The following is a 21,212-nucleotide window of genomic DNA, read 5'->3' as shown; positions in this document are numbered from 1 at the left end:
TGCTGATGCCACCACGGTCAAGACTCACAAGGCACAGCACTCCCGAAGCAAATATGGCGATGCAAGATCTGGGAACTTCGGAGTGGGAGAGATCCAAGATCTCAAACCAAGATGTAAATCTGATGAAGAAGCTCGGCCTGACGAAGAAGAAGGACGCGATGCGCTTCCCCAGCAAGGAGAGCTACCCATCGCCCCCCATGGAATATCGGGTTAGCTTCATTGACCACCTCATTCGTGGCCTCTCTACTCATATCCATGATTTTCTTCGTGGATTGCTTTTCATGTACGGGTTGCAGCTTCATCAGCTGACTCCCAATTCCATCCTCCACGTTTCTATTTTCATCACCCTTTGCGAGTGCTTCCTCGGGGTCCAACCTAATTGGGCTCTGTGGAAGCGCATCTTCTGCCTCCGCCGCAATGGCTCCCACAACATTTCCTACAACATAGGTGGTGTTGTTATTTGCGTCCGCCTTGATGTCGAATATTTTGACGTAAAATTCCCCGACTCGGTCCAAGGGTGGCGCAAAATATGGTTATACGTCCGCGAGGAATGTCCCGACTCGCTGGAATACAACATCGCCCCCTTTGGCGGTAGCGCCAAAATTCTTCGCCGCCGATCCTGGGACGCAGAGGCCACCGAAGAAGAGAAAATGGCGACAGAAGCGCTGATGACCCGTATCCACGAGCTCCAGAATACCCGCGGCAAAGAGCTGTCGGGTATCCAAATTACAGCGTATTTCCTTAGGATCAGAGTGCAGCCTCTGCAGGCTCGCAAGAACCCTCTCTGGATGTATGCTGGCGACGAAGACGTGGACCTCCTCTCGAAGGATCTTTCGGTAAAAGATCTGGAAAGGCTTGTCCGAAAAATTTCCTCGCTAAGAAAAAAGGACGCCATTCCAACCTCGTGTCGCGTGGAGCCGTATAGCGGCGCCAACGCCCTCCCCAAGGTGAACTATTTTTGTCCTCTCAAAGTTTATCATTGTCAACTACTATTTTTTGCTGAATTCATTGGTGTAACTTATCGTCGATATATCTTTTTATCCTGTAGAAACACCAAGTCATATCTTCTCTTCCTCCCTACCTGAAGGCGGAGAAGTCGAGGAACGGACCGTCGTTACCGACGACAACCAGGGTACTTCTCGCCCTGAGAGTGAAGTTGCGGGTTCTCACAAATCCGCGGCTTCCTCTCAAAGAGAAGCTGAATCCGAGGCTTCTGAGTCTTCGCGTTCTCTCCCTTCAGCTGCTTCCCCGAAGAATAAGAGGAAAAGGGAGGATGTCGAAGATTCTGGCACCTCCAAAGCGGGTAAATCCCCTGTCGAGGAGACTTCACCCGAAGAAGAGGGGAAAGCCTTCAACCCTTACGATGATGCCCTTGTTAGCTCGTAAGTCTATGTCGTCTTTTGTATTTGCTATATTGCTTTTTGAGTGTTCCCATACTATTTTTTGGTGCATAGTGGCGACGAAGAAGAAGATCCCATTGTTAATGTGACTGCCCCCACAAGCACGTCACATACCTTGGTGCTTTCCGAAACTCGCCCTGCTACAGAAGAAACCTCGCCTCCTCAGCGGGTCATAGGGAACCTGACTCCTGCCGGCAGCCCCCGTGCCCCTTCACCGAAGAGAGCGAGGGTTGAACTTGGCGAAGAACCCAGCCTCCTGACTGGGAGTTCTTCGACTCCCTCTATGGATGATGTAAGGACATTTATCACTTACTTTTTCACTGTCGAACTTTTCTCCTCTGGCCTTCTCATCCCTTTTTCTTTTTTCAGCCTCCAGTGAAGGAATTTATTTGTCTTGGTACTCAATTTATTGGGTACCACGACCATGCTAATAGTTCGAAAGGTACTCCTCTTCTCTCTTCCTTGTCGAACAAATTTTCCTTTGCTACTTTGTTGTGACATTTGTCGCTGTCTTTTGCCAGAGGCTCCCACCATAGCTAATAAGCGCGCCGATGATCTCACTCTCGAGCTGGCGAAGAGTGAAAAAGCTCGTGAGAAGGCTGAACTAGACGCTGCCTCGGTTGAGAGTCTTCGAAAAAGACTCCATGACGCTAAAAATGCCTTAAGTGAGCACACAGCCCAACAGCTCGCTCGTGAGGATGATATCGCCGCCCGCTTGGAGTCGCAGAATCGACGCTTTGTCAGTAAGTACCAGTCACTTTCCTCGAGTTGTCTCCAGCATTAATTTTTACGTATACTTGTTAGTAACCCGGAATTTGCTTCAGCAGGGAAAATGAGCCAGGAGTTTGAACTTGAGAAGCCCGATGATGACCGTCTCCTCGATGCTCTTTCTCTCCTTGAAATTTATGGGGATGAAGTGCGCCAGAGCATCTCTGATGCCAAGGCGGCATTTTCGCGGCTTTTTCCTTACTTCTTCCCGAAGACAGAACAGCCCGACACCTTCGTTGCGCTTACCAAGTGCTTCATTCCGAAGGAGGATCTTGAGCTAGCTCTTCGGCAAGAAAATCTGAAGATTGGCGTTGAAGGCACCATCGCTTTGGTTGCCGAGAGCCAACAAAGCGTCGACTGGGCGAAGGTTGGTAACGTGAAGAAGATGGAGACAAAGAGGTGGCAGTCTTTGATTAAGGTTGCCAAGCCGAGCTCGAAGAAAATCCTCTCCTTCCTCGGATACAAACCAACTCCTTCCCCTAGTTCTACAAAGCCGAAGGTCAAGTAGACCATCTTGTCCCTGCTTTTTCCTTTTTTCTTCCTCTTTTGTTGCTGTCGCCGTAGTAGCTTTTGCGACAGCGTATCATTGGTTCACTAGGAACCCTCTATTTTGTAATGCTAATGTAAATATCCAAATGAATCAATGGAGTGCTATTTTGCCAAGTTATTGATGTCGATATTTTCTTTCCAGTTGGTTTTTGACAACTATACCGCGGCTCCTCGTTCCTCAAATGCCTTGCCCGCTTCTTCCTTCTCGAGGAAAACTTTCGCTGATAATCTCAACGAGGATTTTTCGAGTGCTGATCCAGGACAGGATTTGAACAAACTGCGACAGCAGCTACAGGCGATGAAGAAACAAGAACTTATAATTATGGATCAATCTCGGAAGTCATCCGAGAAAGAAAAACTGGCGCTTCATCAGGCCCAGGAAGCCTTGGCTCTAAAGGAGGCTGCAGTCGCCGAAGCTGGATAGGCTGCTTCTCGAGAAAATTATATGCTCGAGTTGATGACTGACGCCAGCCTGGATATGGCGGGTACGCTTCCTGTCTTTGAGGTTCTTCCCTTCTACTTACTTCATGTTTGTTATCAATGTGCTTCCGTTGAATAGGCTCTTTTTTGGATACTGCTGCCGAAGACCAACGTGTGGAGGCAAGATCCACTCATCTTTTTAGACTTGCCCTGGAGCATGGTTCTAGTTTTTGGGCCACGCCGGATCGTACCCGAGGAATCGTCAGATTTCAAGATCGCGCAGGTCAAGTTCGCGACTACCTTGATTTCTGTGCGAGGACATTGGCCCTGGTTTACAACACCATGTTTCCTCGAAACACCCAACCGAAGACTCTTCCTGATTTGATGAACAAGTTCAGGGATGCTCCTCGGATCCATGAATTTGGGAAAGCCCAATTAACTGCGGGAGCCCGATTTGCTATGATCATGCTGCAAGTCATCTATCCAAAATTGGATATGACTAAAATCGTTGAATTTTGCCATGCTAAACTGAAGAGACGAAGGAGGAATATCGTAAAAATCAACGAGATTGTCACGCCTGTAGCCCAAAGAAATGATGGATGATTTGCTTCGGATGGATGCTGAGTTCTTCGTGAAGGGCAATTATGTTGAACATATGAGTGCCTCTGCTGATGATGAAAGGGTTAACATAGATGACCTGATGGGTCACGAATAGTTATTTTTTACTGCCGAAATTTTCTGTATAAAAGGACCCTGCATATTGTAAGTGCTATCTTGTAAGACATCTTGTATGTTTTCTTTCCATCTAGCCCCCGAGCGTTTGTCGGCAACTATACTTTTTTATGTTGATTGGTTTGCAAGGTTTTTTAGACCAATGCAAAATAACTTTGAAATTTATATATTGTAGACTTGAGTATGTATATTGTATTTGCGGGTTGCAAGCCCCCGAGCCTGTCGAAGAAAGAGATGTATATCACCAATATCCTTATTATATTGCATCATCGCGAGTCCGCCTCATTAAAAACCTTCCAGCCCCACTCGGTGCCCTGAAAGGAAAAGAGTGTGTCTGAAAACTCGCGGGCGTTTCAGTACATTGTATGATTACATAGAGGACTATATTTTGACTTAGGCGTAAAAACGCCTAAGCTGCGCCACGTTCCAAGGATTTGACTCATCGATCCCTGACTTCTTGTCCTTTATCCTGTATGCTCCTCCTTCAATTACTTCTGTGACGATGTACGGGCCTATCCATGGCGACTCGAGTTTTTCATGGCTATTTTGTGTTAGCCGAAGAACTAGGTCGCCTACCTGGAAAGACCTTGGTCGCAAACGTCGACTGTGGTAGTTTTTCATATCTTGTTGGTACTTGGTGACCCTTGACAATACCTCGTCTCGAGCTTCGTCGAGTGCATCAACATCATCTTCCAGTGCCTTTCTCGAGGTTTCTTCATTGAATTCCGCCACTCTCGGGGAATTGTGTTCTATTTCTATCGGCAGCACTGCCTCAGCTCCATGGACCAGAAAGAATGGAGTTTCTTGTGTCGCTGTATTTGGTGTTGTTCGTATACTCCATAGCACGCTAGGCAACTCCTCTGGCCAGGTATGTCGAGCTTTTTCCAATGGTGTAAGCAGGCGCTTCTTGATGCCATTGCAAATAATACTGTTTGCCTTTTCGACCTGACCGTTGGTTTGCGGGTGCGCAACTGAAGCAAATTGTAATTTGATGCCTACCTCTGTGCAATATGCCTTGAACTCCTTGGATGTGAAGTTACTGCCGTTGTCTGTGACGATGCTATGAGGAACTCCAAACCGAAAAACGATACTCTTGATGAATTTGATTGCCGACGCTGCATCTGGTGAATTTATCGGCTTCGCCTCGATCCACTTCGTGAATTTATCGACAGCTACGAGCATGTACTCGTATCCTCTTGGCCATGCTTTATGTAATTTTTCCACCATATCGAGACCCCATTGAGCAAAGGGCCATGACAATGGTATTGGCATCAACTCCGCTACCGGAGAATGAGGTTTCGCGGCAAACCTTTGATAGGCATCACAGGTACGCACGATGTCCTTTGCATCTTCGATTGCTGTTAGCCAGTAAAATCCTGCTCTGAAAACCTTGGCTGCTATAGCTCGACTACTCGCGTGGTGTCCACACACTCCTTCGTGCACATCCTTTAACAGCAATCGACCTTCTTCGGGTGTGACACACCGCTGCAAGACTCTCGATATACTCCTTTGGATCGTCGAATAACTCGCCTTGCTTCTACTGGATCCTCGGGTATTTCTTTCCTTAGGATATGGGGCGTGGTCAAGGTAAAGGACGGATGCCGGTAAATCAAGACGATGAGGGGACAACTGCGGTCCCTCCTTATCGACATGGGGGGAGGTGAACTCACGTCCAACAACCCAACGGATATGAACTATGATGGATTTATCCTCCACAATCCATTTTTGAGAAAAATAATAGCGGATGACTCAGCGTTGGGTAAGGTTGTTCAGGATGTGGTAGGAGCTCTTGCTCTAACAGATGGGAAACAGCTGATAGTGGCCGATATGGTGGATCACTTTGAGGGAGGCTCTTCATTGAACAATGCAAGTAACACTCCACAGAAGAATGCAAACAAAAAGAAGCCTCACGTCTCCGGGGAGGAGACAAATGATGTCACAAACAATGCAACATCGGCGACCTCCTTCGAGGAGGACCGCCGGGCACAATGAATCTCATAAGTCAAAACTGACGTAGCCTGTCAGGGGAAGCGGCAGTTAGAGCGCTTCTGGATCTTCAGAAGCGATGGGGGCCTAATTTTTTTCCTTTCAGAAACACACCTGGATGTTTGGGCTGCGGAATGTCTAAAGAGGAGACTGAAAATGGACCATAAATATGTGGTTCCTAGTGATGGCAGGAGTGGAGGCTTAGTGCTCTTTTCGAAAAAGGAGGTAGCTGTCGAGTTGCGGTTTAAATGTGATAACTATATTGATGTGAATATTGGAAGAGGTGTCGAGAATGTTTGGAGGTTTAATGGAATGTATGGTGAGCCAAGATGGGAGAACAAACACCTGACTTGGCAAACAATTAGAGATTTACATGCTCAATGCAATATGCCGTGGCTGGTGATAGGAGATCTAAATAAAATCCTTTATCCATTTGAAAAAGAAGGGTGTAGAGATCGACCAGTATAATTTATGCAAGCTTTTAGGGATGCTTTAGTGGACTGTAATTTGGAGGGTATGGGTTGTAAAGGTGATAAATTCATGTGGCATCGGGGACTAATTAGAGAAAGATTGGATCGAGCTCTGATTAACGATCAATGGAGGGATAAATTCCCCAATGCAATTCTCGAAAACTTACCTTATAGCAGGTCTGATCATCGACCCATGCTCCTATCTCTGGAAGAAGCTTCGATTCAGGCCAATTTGGGTCCAGCTATTCTTCGTTTTGAAGCAAAATGGTTGAAAGAGACCCGTTTTACTGAGATAATAGAGACGGCTTGGGACAGTACAAAGAATTCAAATTTGGATTTGGCGGGAAGGCTGAGTAAGGTGCACACTGATCTTCATAGATGGGACCGTTCTGTTTTGAGGAGTAACAAAAAGAGAATTAGAGCAGCTCATAAGGGAGCTTGAACGTGTGTCGATTGGGGAGCTGACCGAATTAAATGATAATAAGCATAAGGAAATTTCAAAAGAAATAGAGGATTTGCTGGAGCTAGAGGAACTCTACTGGGCTCAGAGAAGTCGGATAAATTGGTTGCAATATAGCGATAAGAATACGGCATATTTTCATAATTCGGTCAATGCTAGGAAACAGAAAAATAAGATCAAAAAGCTGCAGAACCCGGATGGAGCATCGGTTGAAGGACCAACTTATCCAAATCTGATGATCTCGAATTATTTCTCTGGACTTTTCTCTACTGAGGTCTATGATATGGATCCTGAGCTTCTGGCCAAAATTAACCCAAGGGTCACTGTGGAGATGAATGACAAATTGAGAAAACCGTTTGATGCTACAGAAGTAAAAAAAAAAGGTGTTGTTTTCGATTGGAGATATGAAAGCCCCGGGTAGCGATTGTCTACATGCAATTTTCTTCAAAAAATGCTGGCATGTTCTTGGGGAAATTCTTACAAAAGAAGTGTTAGATGCAATCGACAACAAAGTTATCCCTGAAGGTTGGAATGATACCATCATTGTCTTGATCCCGAAAATAGATGATCCAATACTCATCTCCCAATACAGGCCAATTAGCCTGTGTAATGTCATCTACAAGGTAATATCTAAAATGATTGCTTTTCATTTTAAACATGCATGTTCTAGATGAAGTTATTTCCCCTGTTCAAAGTGCTTTTGTGCCTGGAAGAATCATTACTGATAATATTCTTGTTGCTTATGAGTGCCTCCATACCATCAAGAACAACAAGAAGAGAAAATCAGGTCTGTTAAACTTGACATGCATAAAGCATATGACAGAGTTGAGTGGAATTTCCCGGAAAGAATGCTTATCAAGCTTGGGTTTCATATGGAATTTGTGGAGCTGCTGATGGCATGTGTCAGATCTGTGAAGTACAAGATAAGGTGTAATGACCAGGAAACGGAGGAGTTTACACCATCCAGAGGGTTGAGACAGGGAGATCCTTTATAAAAGCAATTATTCAATCTATACCGGTTTTTGCTATGGCAGTGTTTAAGATACCGAAAAAAAATTCTCAAAGAATTGACTGATGCAATTTCTGCTTTCTGGTGGGGAGACACGGAAGAACAAAGGAAAATGCACTGGCGTGCATGGTGGAGGATGTGCATTCCAAAGAAAGAAGGGGGAATGGGTTTTCGAGACCTCCATACTTTCAATCTAGCAATGCTAGTAAAACAATCCTGGAGACTTATATCTAGTACTGACTCTCTAATTTGTGCAAGGGTCTTAAACGCAAAGTACTATCCAAATGTACATCTCTTAAAAGCAGGCCCTAAGAAGGGTTCTTCTTTCACCTGGCAAAGCATTATACAAGGACTGGGAACTTTCAAAAGAGGGCATATTTGGAGAGTCGGCAATGGTACAAATATAAACATATGGAGTGATCACTGGATTCCAACTAGTGTGACTCGGAGAATTCAAACAGACATAGGACATTGCATGTTAAGAACAGTAGATGAACTTATAAATCCCTTCACTGGCACGTGGGATGAAGACTTGATACATTCGAACTTTAATCCATATGATGTGTAGCAGATACTGAAAATCCCACTGAGCCGAAATTTAGAGGATGATTTCATAGCATGGCACAAATCTAAAAGCTTCATTTTCACAGTCAGATCGGCTTATCATACAGAATGGGAATACCAATTTGGCATAAGATCAAGAAGAGTGGATGGGCAAGGACCAGTACAAGTAAATCCGGTTTGGGAGGAACTTTGGAAATTGAGTGTTCCCTCGAAGGTTAAAATCTTCGGCTGGAAGGCGCTACACGGCATAGTACCGGGCATGGGAGTCTTAGCTAATAGACATATTAAAGTTGCAGCGCAGTGCCCCATATGTAAACAAGGCTGTGAAGACATCACACACTTACTATTCACCTGCATGAGAGCAAAGCAAGTGTGGAGAGCTCTTGGTTTATGGAGTTACATTAAGGACTTGTGTCGAGTTGATCGCTCAGGCTCGGTCATTCTAGAAGAGATTCTAACTAGCCCATCAAAACAATCCCCTGTTGTTGGTTTATTAGGTCTGAAAGAAACCATATTGGTTGCAGGTTGGTACATATGGTGGCAACGCCGTGAAGCGGTGAAAGGGGAGAGTGTTGCAAATGTAAAAAAAATCAGCGTTCTCGATACATGCGATCACAGCAAATTATGGTGCAGCGACAAAGGCTACAGCTCCTAAGGTAGATGGGTGGATTAAACCACCTCCAAAAACCTATAAACTGAATGTTGATGCAAGTTTTTTCCATCGGGAATAGGGGCAGCAGCAGCTGTAATCAGGAATTCAAAAGGTGAAGCAATTGCAGGTGGTGCTTGGCCGTTGGCTAACATCCTGGATGCTTCTACAGCCGAGGCAATATCATTAAAAAGAGGACTAGAGCTGTTAGAGAATTTTCAGTGCTCTCCAACAATTGTAGAATCTGACAATATAGAAGTGGTTAATGCTTGCAATGGGGAGATTGAGATTTGGACTCCGAACACGGCGATTATTATGGACTGTTTTCAGATTGCTCAAAGGATAGGCAGAATTTCGTTCAAATATTATCCTAGAGATTCAAATAGGGTAGCTCACAATTTAGCTAGATATAGTTTTGATACAAATCAGGTTTATAGTTTGGGATGGTGATCCACCAGACCATGTGCTCCAGGATGTAATCTCTGATGTAACTGTGTTTTGAACTCGGGCAGTAAGTTTCTGACGCACTCTTTTCCTTACCAGGATACCGAAGAGGACTGGAAGGTTTTTAATGAGGCGGCTTACGTGCTTAATATATTGTGTTTTACCCTCCAAAAAAATCTTCATAAGCTATCGTTTGTTCATCTTGAAGCACTACCAAAAGTCCTTTGGTGTATATGCTAGATTGTCATCGAAATAGTGAGTCTCAGGCTTCAAAGCACCCTGCATCAGCTGCATGTCGTTGTTCTTCTTCTTCCCCTTCCTAGAACCTGCCCATCGAGGTGGGCATTAATCTTCGCTCTTAAACAAAGAGGACAAGATATGATCATCAGCTTCTCTTCTTCATAGGCGGCAGCATCAGGTTCATCTTGCATTAGCTGATGCAGCTATCCATAATCTATTGATAAACAATAAAGCAGTTAAATAAAGCATGACTCCACCGGAACAATGAAGCAATTAAACAAAAACGACATAACTCAGTAATTTCTCTTGTAACTCTTATGTGTTTCTGTGTCTGTTATGTGGGCTTCTTTCGTATATATCATTATTACTTCTTAACTTTGTGCTAAATCTACAAATATGAAATGGAGGAGTATTATACTAGTACAGTATTATTTTGACGAGTGTTTTAGTCTGCTGCGTCCATACGAGGCATCGACAGGAATATTTTTTTTTCAAGAATGATTTTTTTTTCAAGAATGTCGACAGGAATATATGTCCCTAGCTTGGGCATGAGTGTGCGTCTACAAGTACATGCCAGGCCGACCACCAACTTGCAAGCTACACATATATGCAAGCCATGTCTCCGCCGACCGTGGACAATGCCGGCCTCGGCGAGCCTCTGCTCGCGAACGGGAAGGGCGCCACCGCCTTGGCCAACGGCACTAGGCACGGCGATGCTGGCGCCGTGCCGACCCTCCGGAGGAAGAAGAAAGGTTCCAAGGAGGAGACGTACTGGGTGGACATCGACCAGCCTGACGTGCTGGAGTCGGCTCCGGATCTTGAAAACGGCAGCGGCGGCCGGCCCTTGCTGCTGTTCCGGAACAAGAAGGTCAAGCGCAGGATCCTGTACCCGTACCGGTGCGTATACATTAAGTTATTTACCATGCTGTCGGAGGAACAAAAAAAGAAATACTCTTGTAGTGACAGTAGAGTGCATTCAAAATCCCTGAGATACCTGTATTTCTATATATATAACTGGATCTGCAAACTGTAAGCCTGACAGTTTGATAATGCATAAACAGGATATTGATTCTCGCTCGACTGATTGCAGTCATTCTTTTCTTCATATGGCGCCTAAAGAACAATATCTCTGATATCATTTGGCTCTGGGGAATGTCCGTTGCTGGAGATGTTTGGTTTGGTTTCTCCTGGCTACTCAACCAACTGCCCAAAGTCAATCCCATCAAAAGCATCCCTGATCTTGGGGCTCTCAAGAAAACATGCGACTTGGGTGAGGGAAGGTCAAGCCTCCCTGGTATAGATGTATTTGTCACAACAGCCAACCCCATCGATGAGCCGATATTATACACCATGAATTGCATTCTCTCCATCCTTGCAGTCGACTACCCAGTTGACAAGAATGCATGTTACCTGTCTGATGATGCCGGCGCACTTGTCAACTACGAAGCATTGGTTGAGACAGCCAAGTTTGCCACTTTGTGGGTTCCATTCTGCAGAAAGTATTGTATTGAACCAAGGGCACCAGAGAGCTATTTTGAGTTGAAAGCACAATCATATATATGCAGTTCACTAGAGGATTTCATTACTGACCACAAATATGTTCATAGGAAGTATGATGAGTTCAAGATGCAGATAGAAATGCTACCAGACACTATTCAAGAGCGTTCCGATACATATAACAATATTCATATAAATGCAAGTTTTATGGCAGATGGGACACAGTGGCCTGGTACATGGATTGAGCCAACGGAAAACCATAAAAAGGGGCATCATGCATCCATCGTTCAGGTACAAATTCTTGCAATAAATAGTATTTGAATTTTGTTTTTAGCTAATTTATATGTTGTTTGCACCCGTACATATTACTAATGAATAATAATTTTAAAAACAGAAAAATTAATCACAGGAAGTTTTCAATTAACAGATTATCGTGAACCAACCAAGCCATACACCTCAGCATGGACTACCGGTGTGCGCCAATGAAACTGTTGACTTCAGTACAACGGATGTACGCCTTCCAATGCTCGTATATGTTTCTCGAGAGAAGCATCCCAGCTATGACCACCAAAAGAAAGCTGGAGCCATGAACGTGCAGTTGCGTGTCTCGGCTTTGCTATCAAATGCGCCCTTCATCATCAATTTTGATTGTGATCACTATATCAACAATTCACAGTCATTTCGTGCTGCCGTATGCTTCATGCTGGATCCACGAGAAGGGGAAAACACTGCCTTCGTGCAATTTCCTCAGCGGTTTGACAATGTCGACCCGACAGACAGGTACTGCAATCACAACCGTGTCTTCTTTGATGGCACTATGCTTGCTCTGAATGGCCTCCAAGGCCCCTCTTACCTTGGCACTGGTTGCATGTTCCGTCGTATCGCACTTTATGGTATTGGCTCTCCTCGGCGGAGAGCAGATGGTGTAACAACAAGGACTAATATTTTTGGCAACTCAACATCTTTCTTACGCTCTATGTTGAGCCCTGATCAGGAGCAAGAAATGTCTCTCAAATTGAATGAGATGGCCATTTCTGAGTTGGTGGATGTTATGGCATGTGCATATGAAGTTTGTACTGGGTGGGGTAAGGATGTTGGGTGGATATATAACATTGCAACTGAAGATATTGCAACGGGATTTCGTGCACATCGACAGGGCTGGTGCTCCAAGTTCTGCACCATAAAACCCGATGCTTTTCGAGGGACCGCACCAATCAATCTTACGGAGCGCCTCCTCCAAATTATGCGGTGGTCTGGCGGGTCCTTGGAGCTATTCTTCTCCCACAGTAATCCACTTTTTGCCCGTGGTTGGCTACACCCCATCCAGCGTGTGGCATATCTTAACATGACAATATACCCAATAACATCAATTTTCATTGTGGTATATGGGCTATGCCCAATGATGTGGCTTTTACCTGGAGAATTCGACATCCAGAGGCCATTTACTAGGTATGTCTTGTATGTCATCATGATAATCTTGATGATTCACATTATTGGTGTGTTTGAGATAAAGTGGGCGGGGATCACATGGATGGATTGGTGGCGCAATGAGCAGTTCTTCATGATTGGGGCAACAAGTGCATACCCAACTGCTGTGTTGTACATGCTAGTGAAGCTTGTCACCGGGAAAGGGATACAATTTCGGATCACCTCAAAGCAGACATCAGCAAACACTAATGACAAGTTCGCGGACCTCTATGTTTTCCGATGGGTTCCACTATTGATCCCGACAACATTGGTCTTCGCTGTAAATGTTGGGGCCATTGGCGTGGCTTTGGGTAAGGTGATTCTGCTCAATGGATCTTGGACAGCAGTGCAGATGAGGCACGCAATATTGGGTCTTATATTCAATATTTGGGTAATGGCACTCCTTTATCCATTCGCACTAGCCATGCTGGGAAAAAGAGGAAAGAGGCCCATCATCCTCTTCATTGTGTTGCCACTTGCCTTTGTTACTGTTGGGGTGACATATTGTGCTATTCAGTATTTTCTTCTTTAATTCACTACATGGAGATTTTGATGGTACACATGTAGTATACTATCAAACTTTCATCCATTCGGTGGTGGATCTTCCCAAAGAAAGTAATACTAATTTTCTTAAGTACTTGTATTCCGTTCTCAGTTAATTTATCGCTTTATATTTAACTAGTGAAATCAAAGAACTGAAAGTGTCTGCATAGTCGGTGACTTGGTGTCATGTGTGAGTTTGACCATATGTTGCCCTCTATCTTCACTATTCAGTTTTTTTATGAAAAGACGAGAAGGCTTTTCCCTTCCATCTGCTAGATAGACAGAGAGGGGGAAATGTGGATTGTGTGATAAAACATTATACTTTTAAATTATGGTTAACAAATGTTTCCCATTATATATTTTTTATGAAACATTTCCCATGTATTAGTCATGAAATTGATGTTCAAAATTACATCATGTAGAATGAATGTGCCTTGTAAATAGAGTACTAGTGAAGTGCAAGTAGTATCTGCCGTTGTCAAGGAGCTAATAAGAGCTAGACGCGTTTTAGTGTGTAGATATATGTGAATCTACACAAATATTAATACGAAACGAATGTAGTAGCTAATTTCCACACATATATGTGAATCTACGGTTGAGGGTGACTTCGCGGAGTGGTGGTCGCTGGTGGTGTGGACCACCCCTCGCAAGTTGCGCAAAGGCACTTCGTCGCTCATCATGCTCACGACATGGTGGATATGGAAGCACCGGAACGCTACTTCGACAATGCACGTCATTCGGTGGCCTCTTTGGCGATATCAGGGCCGAGGCGCGACAATGGACGGACACGGGGCCCATGGTCTTCGTCAACTTCTCCTCTAGATTAGGTCTTTTGGGTTGAGTTCTATGGCGTGGTGTTGGTCCTTCCTTGGACTTGTATATGTAAACCTTTTTTCTATCAATACATCGAACGCAAGGCTTCTACGTTTTCGCAAAAAAAAAACTCTCTTAAGGGACAGAACAACAAAGGCCTCTCTTCTACCTGAGATAGACAGAACAGCAAAGGCCACTCTTCTACCTAAGATAGACAGAAATGGTCTGCTTGCCACTGGCGATCTGGTATGTGTGGTGGGAGCAGCGGCAAGCTACCCAAGGTGAGCTGATCTGGTATGTACGGTCAGCGCAGGCAGTATCAACTTTGGCCTTTTAACTAGGTCGAAGGCTGGGATTGTGAGGCATGGATGGATGAAACCAAGAGAAGAATACGTTAGAATTAACATCGACGCATTGCTTTGATCTAGATTCCAGAACGGGTCACCCGGAGCAATTCAGTGTTGGTGACAAGAGCTACTTCTTAGGTCTTAGCGGCAAGCTGTAGAGGTCTCCCGCTTTTCAGCACCGGCAGAAACATGTGCACGGTACAGGTTGATTTTGGCAAGACAGGTTGGATGCAGTACTCAAGGTCAACTCGAATTGCTTGGAGGTGATCCAGGTCAGGAGAATGGAGGGAACTCTCTCAGTCCGGTCGCAGCAATATAAGAAGAATGTAGTTTCTTGAGCCACATATATGAAGAATGTATTTTCTTGAACCTGATGATGTAACTATTATGCCCACTCAAAAGAAGAACTGTATCACTCATTCATCTACATAGAGGTTGATCAAAATTGCTGATACAGAACAGAAGAAAACACGAGTGCAACAAAAGCAGGAAGCTGGTGTTGCATGCCCTGCAGTGTTACCTCCATGGACAGTGTCGTCCCTCGTGTACAAAAATAAGACTTGCAGTATGAGCAAAGAAAACTGCAGTGTGGTCTTCGTAAGCACACCAAGATGGACGGCAACGGATCAGTCGGCGGAATACTTCTTGGACAGCATGTCGAAGTATTTCCTTTGCTGCAACCAAGAACAGGAAGATATGTAAGGCCAGTTATTGTATTATATCAAAGAACCAAAGCGAAGTGATAACATAAGATAAATATGAATTTTGCATCTTACTGTACCTGCTCTGAAACTGATGGTTTTACTTTAGATAGAGCATGTTCAAAGTGCGAGAGTTCAATCAGCGCCGACGAACTCATTGATGACGTCCCATTATCCAGGAATTCGATCCTCTCTTCCAAGGCTGCCATGGCTGCTTCGTTCACCTGGAAAAGACATGTTCAAACAGGTTAGTTCCATTAAAAACACATGAACGCTCGGAAGTAAAAAAATAGGCCAAAACATAAGCGCGCAGTAATGCATCTTCCAACAAACTGAAACACTCCTTCAAGAAAAATTACAAAACTTACCAGTGATGCAAGGTCAGCACCAGTGAGATTATTGCACTCCTCTCGACGTGCAAGTGCGCCCAAATCAACATCTTCAGAGACAGGTTTCTTACTAGCATGTGCTTTCAATATTGCAGCCCGCTCGTTAGCACCAGGTAAAGGGACAAAATGTTTCTTCCCAAATCTACCAGGCCTTAGAACAGCCTCGTCTATAACATCAATTCTGCACCAGAAAGGAAGCAGTGTTATCAACCTTCCACTCACAGGTATAAGTATGTACAAAGGAGCATCCACTAGCTGATAATACCTGTTTGTCGCTCCAATAACAAAAACACCATGACGTTGATCAGCACCATCAAGTTCAATAAGTAACTGCAGAGCAGAAATGTGTTAGAATCTCAGTGCCACGAATATAGGTGATCAAGACAAGTTCAAACCTGGTTTAGGAGGCGTTCAACAACCCACCCTCCTTCTTTCCCTCTTTTTGTTGTCAGGGCATCTATCTGCCAAATCACATGGAATGAACAATTCAGCATAATATAATTCAAGAAGCACCTTCAGACCCAGCACATAAATGTACCAAATGTCCGTAGTTCTTCTAAGTAACTACCAAGTGCTCCTAAAAAAAGTACAATAGCTAAACAAAAAAACGTTTACCTCGTCAAAAAATAGGATGCATGGGGAGTTGGTCCGTGCACGAGTGAATATTTTCCTTACGTCTGATTCACTCTCCCCAACATACTTATTCAATAGTTCAGGCCCCTAATGTTTCGAAAAAAGAGATATTTTAGCAGTCTGTACGCTAAAGAGATGCAGTAAGAACATGGAAATCAAAGCAATTACCTTAATGTGAATAAAATTAGCCCCTGCCTCATGGGCAACTGCTTTCGCTATTAGTGTTTTCCCACAGCCTGGAGGTCCAAACAGCAAAAACCCAGCTTGCATGTTTACTCCAAAATCCTTGAAAGGCATAGAAAAAAAAGGAGGACATGAAAACAAAATTAAGTATTTAAAGCACTCAGAAGAAGTGCTACAGGTTTAAAATACAAATAAGGATCACAGATCATGGTTTTAAAGGCGCCAAGGCGTCCTAAGGCGAAGGGGGGGGGGGGGGGGGGGGGCTCCCACGCTTAGGCGACGCCTAGGCGGACGCTTTGGACGCCTAGGCGCCTAAGGCGGGCGTTTTTCTAAGGCGGAGGGGGAGCGCTTGGACGCTTAGGCGTCCCTAAGGAGACGCTTAGGCGACGCCTTTAAAACCATGTCACAGATGTCTATGAAATAACTTAATTGCAACTCAGAAGTGGCTTAACTTTTTTAGCTGGCAATCAAGATGATGATCAGATAACAGAGAGAAGTAGTGTAGAACACAGTTCATGTGATTACCTTGTATTGCTCAGGGTGCTTGATACAACGAATAATGCACCGGTTAAATTCTTTCCTTAATGAATCAAGACCTCCAACATCCTCCCATGTAACATCAGGCACAGAAGAAAATCCTTCCCTTCTCAATGATGGTTGAACCATTGTACTTGCTTCCTTCAGTGATTGAACATTGAAGTAAGAAAGTGTATCAAACATGGATCACACTACTAAAAAGCTAATAACAGACAGGAAATATGGCAGGCAACAGAAACAAAAACGATATAATATGATCAGACAGGTAGAAGAAAGAAAAACCGGCAACTCACCTCAAAGTCAGCCATAGTAATACATAGGCTATCCATCTCACTTTCATTCCAAGGATGCCTCCACCAGTCATGATTGTTCTCCTCACCCCCACAACTCTCTTTTTTTCTTTTAACAATTATTCTCTTCATTGCCAGATTCCCCGCTTTATCTACTAATGCCTTCAGGTCCGCGCCAACAAATCCTGGTGTGGCCCTTGCTATCTTGAAGAGGTCAAATCGGCCATCTGCCTCCAGTGTAAGGTTCTGAGTAAGCATCGTCAGAATCTGTTTCCGTGCATGCTCATCTGGAACACCAAGAGATATCTCTCGATCAAATCTCCCTGGTCTCCGAAGTGCTTGGTCAACAGCATCAGGTCTATTGGTAGCTCCAATCACAATAACATAGCCAGGCTTCCTTTCAGATGATTGTGAGTCCAAGTCACCACCATCCGATCCAACATTCTGGTGGAATTCATCCATGCAAGTCATTAACTGTGTAACTATCCGTCGTTCCATTTCTCGTTGCAAATTCTCCCTCTTGGACGCAATCGCATCTATCTCATCTATAAACACAATTGAGGGAGCAGTTCTGTATGCCTTCTTAAACAAGACTCTGATGTTTTCCTCAGAAGCTCCTGCAGGTGTACAAGGATAATGAGGTGAACTTCACATTGAAACTTATCTAGGAGCAGAAATTAATATGAGAGCATCGAGGGAAAATAAGAGAGAACTTAGAGTCTTAGAGTAGTGATTATATGCAGTTCTTAGTTAATCTAAAGGATGATGTATCCATATAATTAATTTCCGGCTACATATCTTGCAATTCACGCTTCAGCACATTTAATTTCTATGTGGAATATATCAAGGAGGCTATATTGCACAATACTAACACCTACAGAACTCATCACTTAGCACATGCTATGGTGTAAGCTGAAACCCAAGAAAACAGGCATCTCATATTCTATATCTAAATAGGAGCTCCCCACTACCCTATTTCCCTCAACATGCAAGTTATCCACGTAAGCAATTCCCCCACCTCAGCAAAACTAATAATCCTACCACAGCTTCTATGGCCTCCCTGCATGCTATTCTTTTGTGATGGATTTAAGCCCACCATGGCCCTGCATCGTTGTTGCCTTGGAAATGACCGAATCGGCAACAACGAGGCAGGGCGATCTCATCAAACAGATCAGAAGCATGCGAATGGATCTGAGCCCACCATGGCCCTGCCTCGTTGTTGCCGTTGCCTTTTTTTCCGGTAACTACTACGTTCAGGGCCCGTGAAGGTGCATGGAGGTATATATTCGCATGCTTCTGATCTGTTTGATGAGATGGAAATGAGGTCAAAGGCGTGCAGTGTCATTTCTAGGCATCTAGGTTATAACCCTGCGATATTGATAAAGGCATAGTCTCCATGGTGCTCTCTCTCTTTGCTGAAGTGGTTCTTCTCTCTGTTTCTTTGGATGATCTGTTGCACGGAAAGTCGGAAATGCGAAATGATGTGCGGTTATGAAAAAATTGATTGCATTGTTGTTCTTAAAACTAAATGATGTTGCTGGTGCCTCCTTATGAACCTCTGTTCAGTGAGTTTGCGGCTGCAGCTTTTGGCATGTCAAGATCACACAAGTACTTTGATCAACTTATAACTGATGCCTTTTAGGCCTTTAAAAAAACTTTTAACTGGCATCAAGCAGTTTGTGTCCGTGTTTTGGAAGTAATCGGCCAGGTAAGTTCAGTTTACCTATAACTCGCTGGTCTGAAATTTAGGTCGTTTTGATTCTGTATCAGCATCTGAAATTTATTTTTTCTAATCCTCTGGATGATTGTTGATTTCTCCGTCTTCATGTATCAATAAGCGAGTTGTTGTCACCTAGGGACTGACTTAATGCTGACCACAAGGGTAGCAGCCGATTCCAACATTCATCTATCTTTTATACTGGTGTTTCCTTTCTGTTGACCCAAAGACTCACAGTTTTTAATCCAATAAAAATATATTCTACAGCTACCTTTTAAAACACACAAGCCGATCCCACAATTTTTGCATTCTCCTACTTGCCTTCGAAACTTGACATTTTGAATAATGTTATATTTATTAAACGAGTATATGAATATTAAATAAGCTTCTAACGATCTATATGTTTCCCTAGCTACCAATGCTTATATTACATACATGTATTTCTACTCATTATCACAAAATTCATCATGTTCGAATGTAACCACAAAACATTTTGTTATTCAAGTATATATGATGGAACACTCTGGAATTATCAAAATGGTGTTGCAGTGACAAGAAATATCTAATTAATAGTTTCCTTCATCAAATCCATAATTTTACTCATGTATACATCTAAAATTTCCCTCAGCAACGCGTGGGATATCATCGGTATGGCATTTCCATAATAACTACTATTACCTAGGTAATTTCTTGTTCTACCTGTTTCCAGCGTGATACTGGGCAGTCAGATTAATCACATGCATACACAGAACTTAGGAATTCTAGTGCACAAGAATCAGATAGCATACCAGAGACCCCAGACACGACTTCCGGCGCTGATATCTTGTAGAACGGCACGCCAGTCTCGTTGGCGATGGCGTGGGCGAGGGTGGTTTTCCCGCAGCCAGGCGGCCCGTGCAGCAGAATCCCAGCCACGGGCCTAACCCCGAGCCGCTGCGGCAGCTCGGGGTGGCAGAGCGGGACCACCACCTCCATCATGAGCTCGGCGATCACGGCCTCCATCCCGCCGAGGTCAGCAAACCTCGGCCCCTTCCCCCCTCCGCCGCCGCCCCCTTCGCTGGCCGCCGCCGCCTCCTGCTCGCCGCCGCCATCCGAAGTGATGCGCCGGCGGGGCTTCTCCGTGCTGACCTCGATCTCGAGCTGCTGGCTGGCAGCAGCAGCGGCGGGGTCCTTCTTCGGCGTGAGGGTGGCGTAGCGCGTGCGGAGCATGTCCTTGGTGACGTCGAAGGCGGGGGGCGGCGAGGGCGGGCGTGCGCCGCCGTCGTCGCCGTGCTCGGAGTACGAGGTGGAGGACGAGGAGGTGTCGTGGCGGCGGGAGCGGCGGGAGGAGGGGGAAGAGTCCATGTCGGAGTCGGAGTCGGAGGCGTCGGCGGGCGCGGGAGGGGGCAGGGAGAGGAGCGCGCGGCGGACGGCGGCCACGAGCGGCGCGAACTGCTTGCGGCGCAGGTCCGGGTGGCGAGCGCGGAGCGCGCCGGCCACGTCGTCGGCGGAGCAGCCCGGGGCGGCGAGCCCGCCCTCGGAGATGAGCCGCCGGAGGTAGGACTCGAAGGAGTTGGACCGGACCGCCCGGAAATTGCGAGGGCGCTTCGCCATCGACGGCGACGACGGCGGCGGCGGCGGCGGCTAGGGTTTTGGGTGGGAGGTTTGGCTGAAGCAAGTCGAGGGCGCGGGGCAAATGAGGGAGTAAATAGCACCTAACACCGAGTAAATGACAAAAAAAAATACCACAACTGTGACGGTGGTGACACGGAACTACACATGACTACCAGTTTTGGCCATATTGATGACGAAGAGCACTGATTTCGTTATCTAGAGGCGTTAAACCATTTTCTAACTATTCGAGTCCATCTGTCAGGACTACATGGCAGGTGAAATTTTGCAAAAACAATCTTAAAATATATTTTTTATCACAGATCCAATTTCCAAACAAAAGAAAATAAGAAATAGAAATTCACATCTATTATATAATTAAAACACAAGACAAAGAAAAAATAAAAGATGATGTCTTCTCCTTCCTACCATCCCACCAGAACTAGGCCACCAGTGCGCCACGCGTGTCAGCTGTCGGTGCGCCAGGAGGCCGTCGCCGATGCGCCAGTACGTCGCCGTCGGTGCGTCTAGTCCACGGTCATCCAGCTCCCTCGCGCCTGGGATGCAGCGCTGCCGCCCAGTCCTTCATGACCGCCGCCGGTTCGACAACTAGAAGAGCTCTGCCCGACGGCGCCCGCTGCAGCCGCGCTCGCCCCTCCCCCTTTCCCCGTTGCCTCTGTAGGCGCTAGTAGGCGGAGAACGGCGGCCGCCAGCGCTGGGATGGCACCGCGTGCGGTAGAAGGAGACGACGTTAGAGGGAGTCCGAGGGAGAAGGAGAGGACGACGGAGGCTGTCGGGTGAGGAGGGGGCCAAA

At 45.3% G+C, this 21,212-nt stretch overlaps 2 protein-coding genes across 2 annotated transcripts; one reads left to right on the top strand and one right to left on the bottom strand.

The window, feature by feature from the left end:
- Positions 1–10,307: 10,307 nt before the first annotated feature.
- On the top strand, positions 10,308–13,350 carry LOC127311650 (probable mixed-linked glucan synthase 3). The gene is made up of 3 exons (XM_051342102.2): positions 10,308–10,588; positions 10,753–11,479; positions 11,616–13,350. The coding sequence occupies exons 1-3, from the start codon at positions 10,308–10,310 to the stop codon at positions 13,185–13,187; spliced, it is 2,580 nt and encodes an 859-aa protein (XP_051198062.2). The 3' UTR covers positions 13,188–13,350.
- A 1,356-nt stretch (positions 13,351–14,706) lies between these two features.
- On the bottom strand, positions 14,707–20,482 carry LOC127311651 (cell division control protein 48 homolog C). The gene is made up of 10 exons (XM_051342103.2): positions 19,597–20,482; positions 17,095–17,708; positions 16,790–16,942; positions 16,250–16,366; positions 16,064–16,168; positions 15,844–15,909; positions 15,714–15,778; positions 15,428–15,629; positions 15,140–15,283; positions 14,707–15,032 (listed from the first exon to the last, which is right to left on the bottom strand). Exons 1-10 carry the CDS (start codon positions 20,399–20,401, stop codon positions 14,985–14,987), a joined length of 2,319 nt encoding a protein of 772 aa, XP_051198063.1. The 5' UTR covers positions 20,402–20,482; the 3' UTR covers positions 14,707–14,984.
- Between the last annotated feature and the right edge of the window lie 730 nt (positions 20,483–21,212).

This window comes from Lolium perenne, chromosome 7, assembly GCF_019359855.2.
Source record: "Lolium perenne isolate Kyuss_39 chromosome 7, Kyuss_2.0, whole genome shotgun sequence".
NCBI classification, from domain to species: Eukaryota; Viridiplantae; Streptophyta; class Magnoliopsida; order Poales; family Poaceae; genus Lolium; species Lolium perenne.
Note: the sequence above shows the minus strand (reverse complement) of the source record. Positions and strands in the feature narration are given on the sequence as shown.

Coding starts and splice junctions, on each gene's coding strand:
- LOC127311650 (XM_051342102.2), top strand. CDS start 10,308: ATGTCTCCGCCGACCGTGGACAATGCCGGCCTCGGCGAGCCTCTGCTC. Junction 10,589..10,752: donor AGGATCCTGTACCCGTACCG/GTGCGTATACAT, acceptor ATGCATAAACAG/GATATTGATTCTCGCTCGAC. Junction 11,480..11,615: donor ATCATGCATCCATCGTTCAG/GTACAAATTCTT, acceptor TTCAATTAACAG/ATTATCGTGAACCAACCAAG.
- LOC127311651 (XM_051342103.2), bottom strand. CDS start 20,401: ATGGCGAAGCGCCCTCGCAATTTCCGGGCGGTCCGGTCCAACTCCTTC. Junction 16,367..16,789: donor AGCACCCTGAGCAATACAAG/GTAATCACATGA, acceptor ATGCCTTTCAAG/GATTTTGGAGTAAACATGCA. Junction 15,779..15,843: donor TTGAACGCCTCCTAAACCAG/GTTTGAACTTGT, acceptor TCTGCTCTGCAG/TTACTTATTGAACTTGATGG.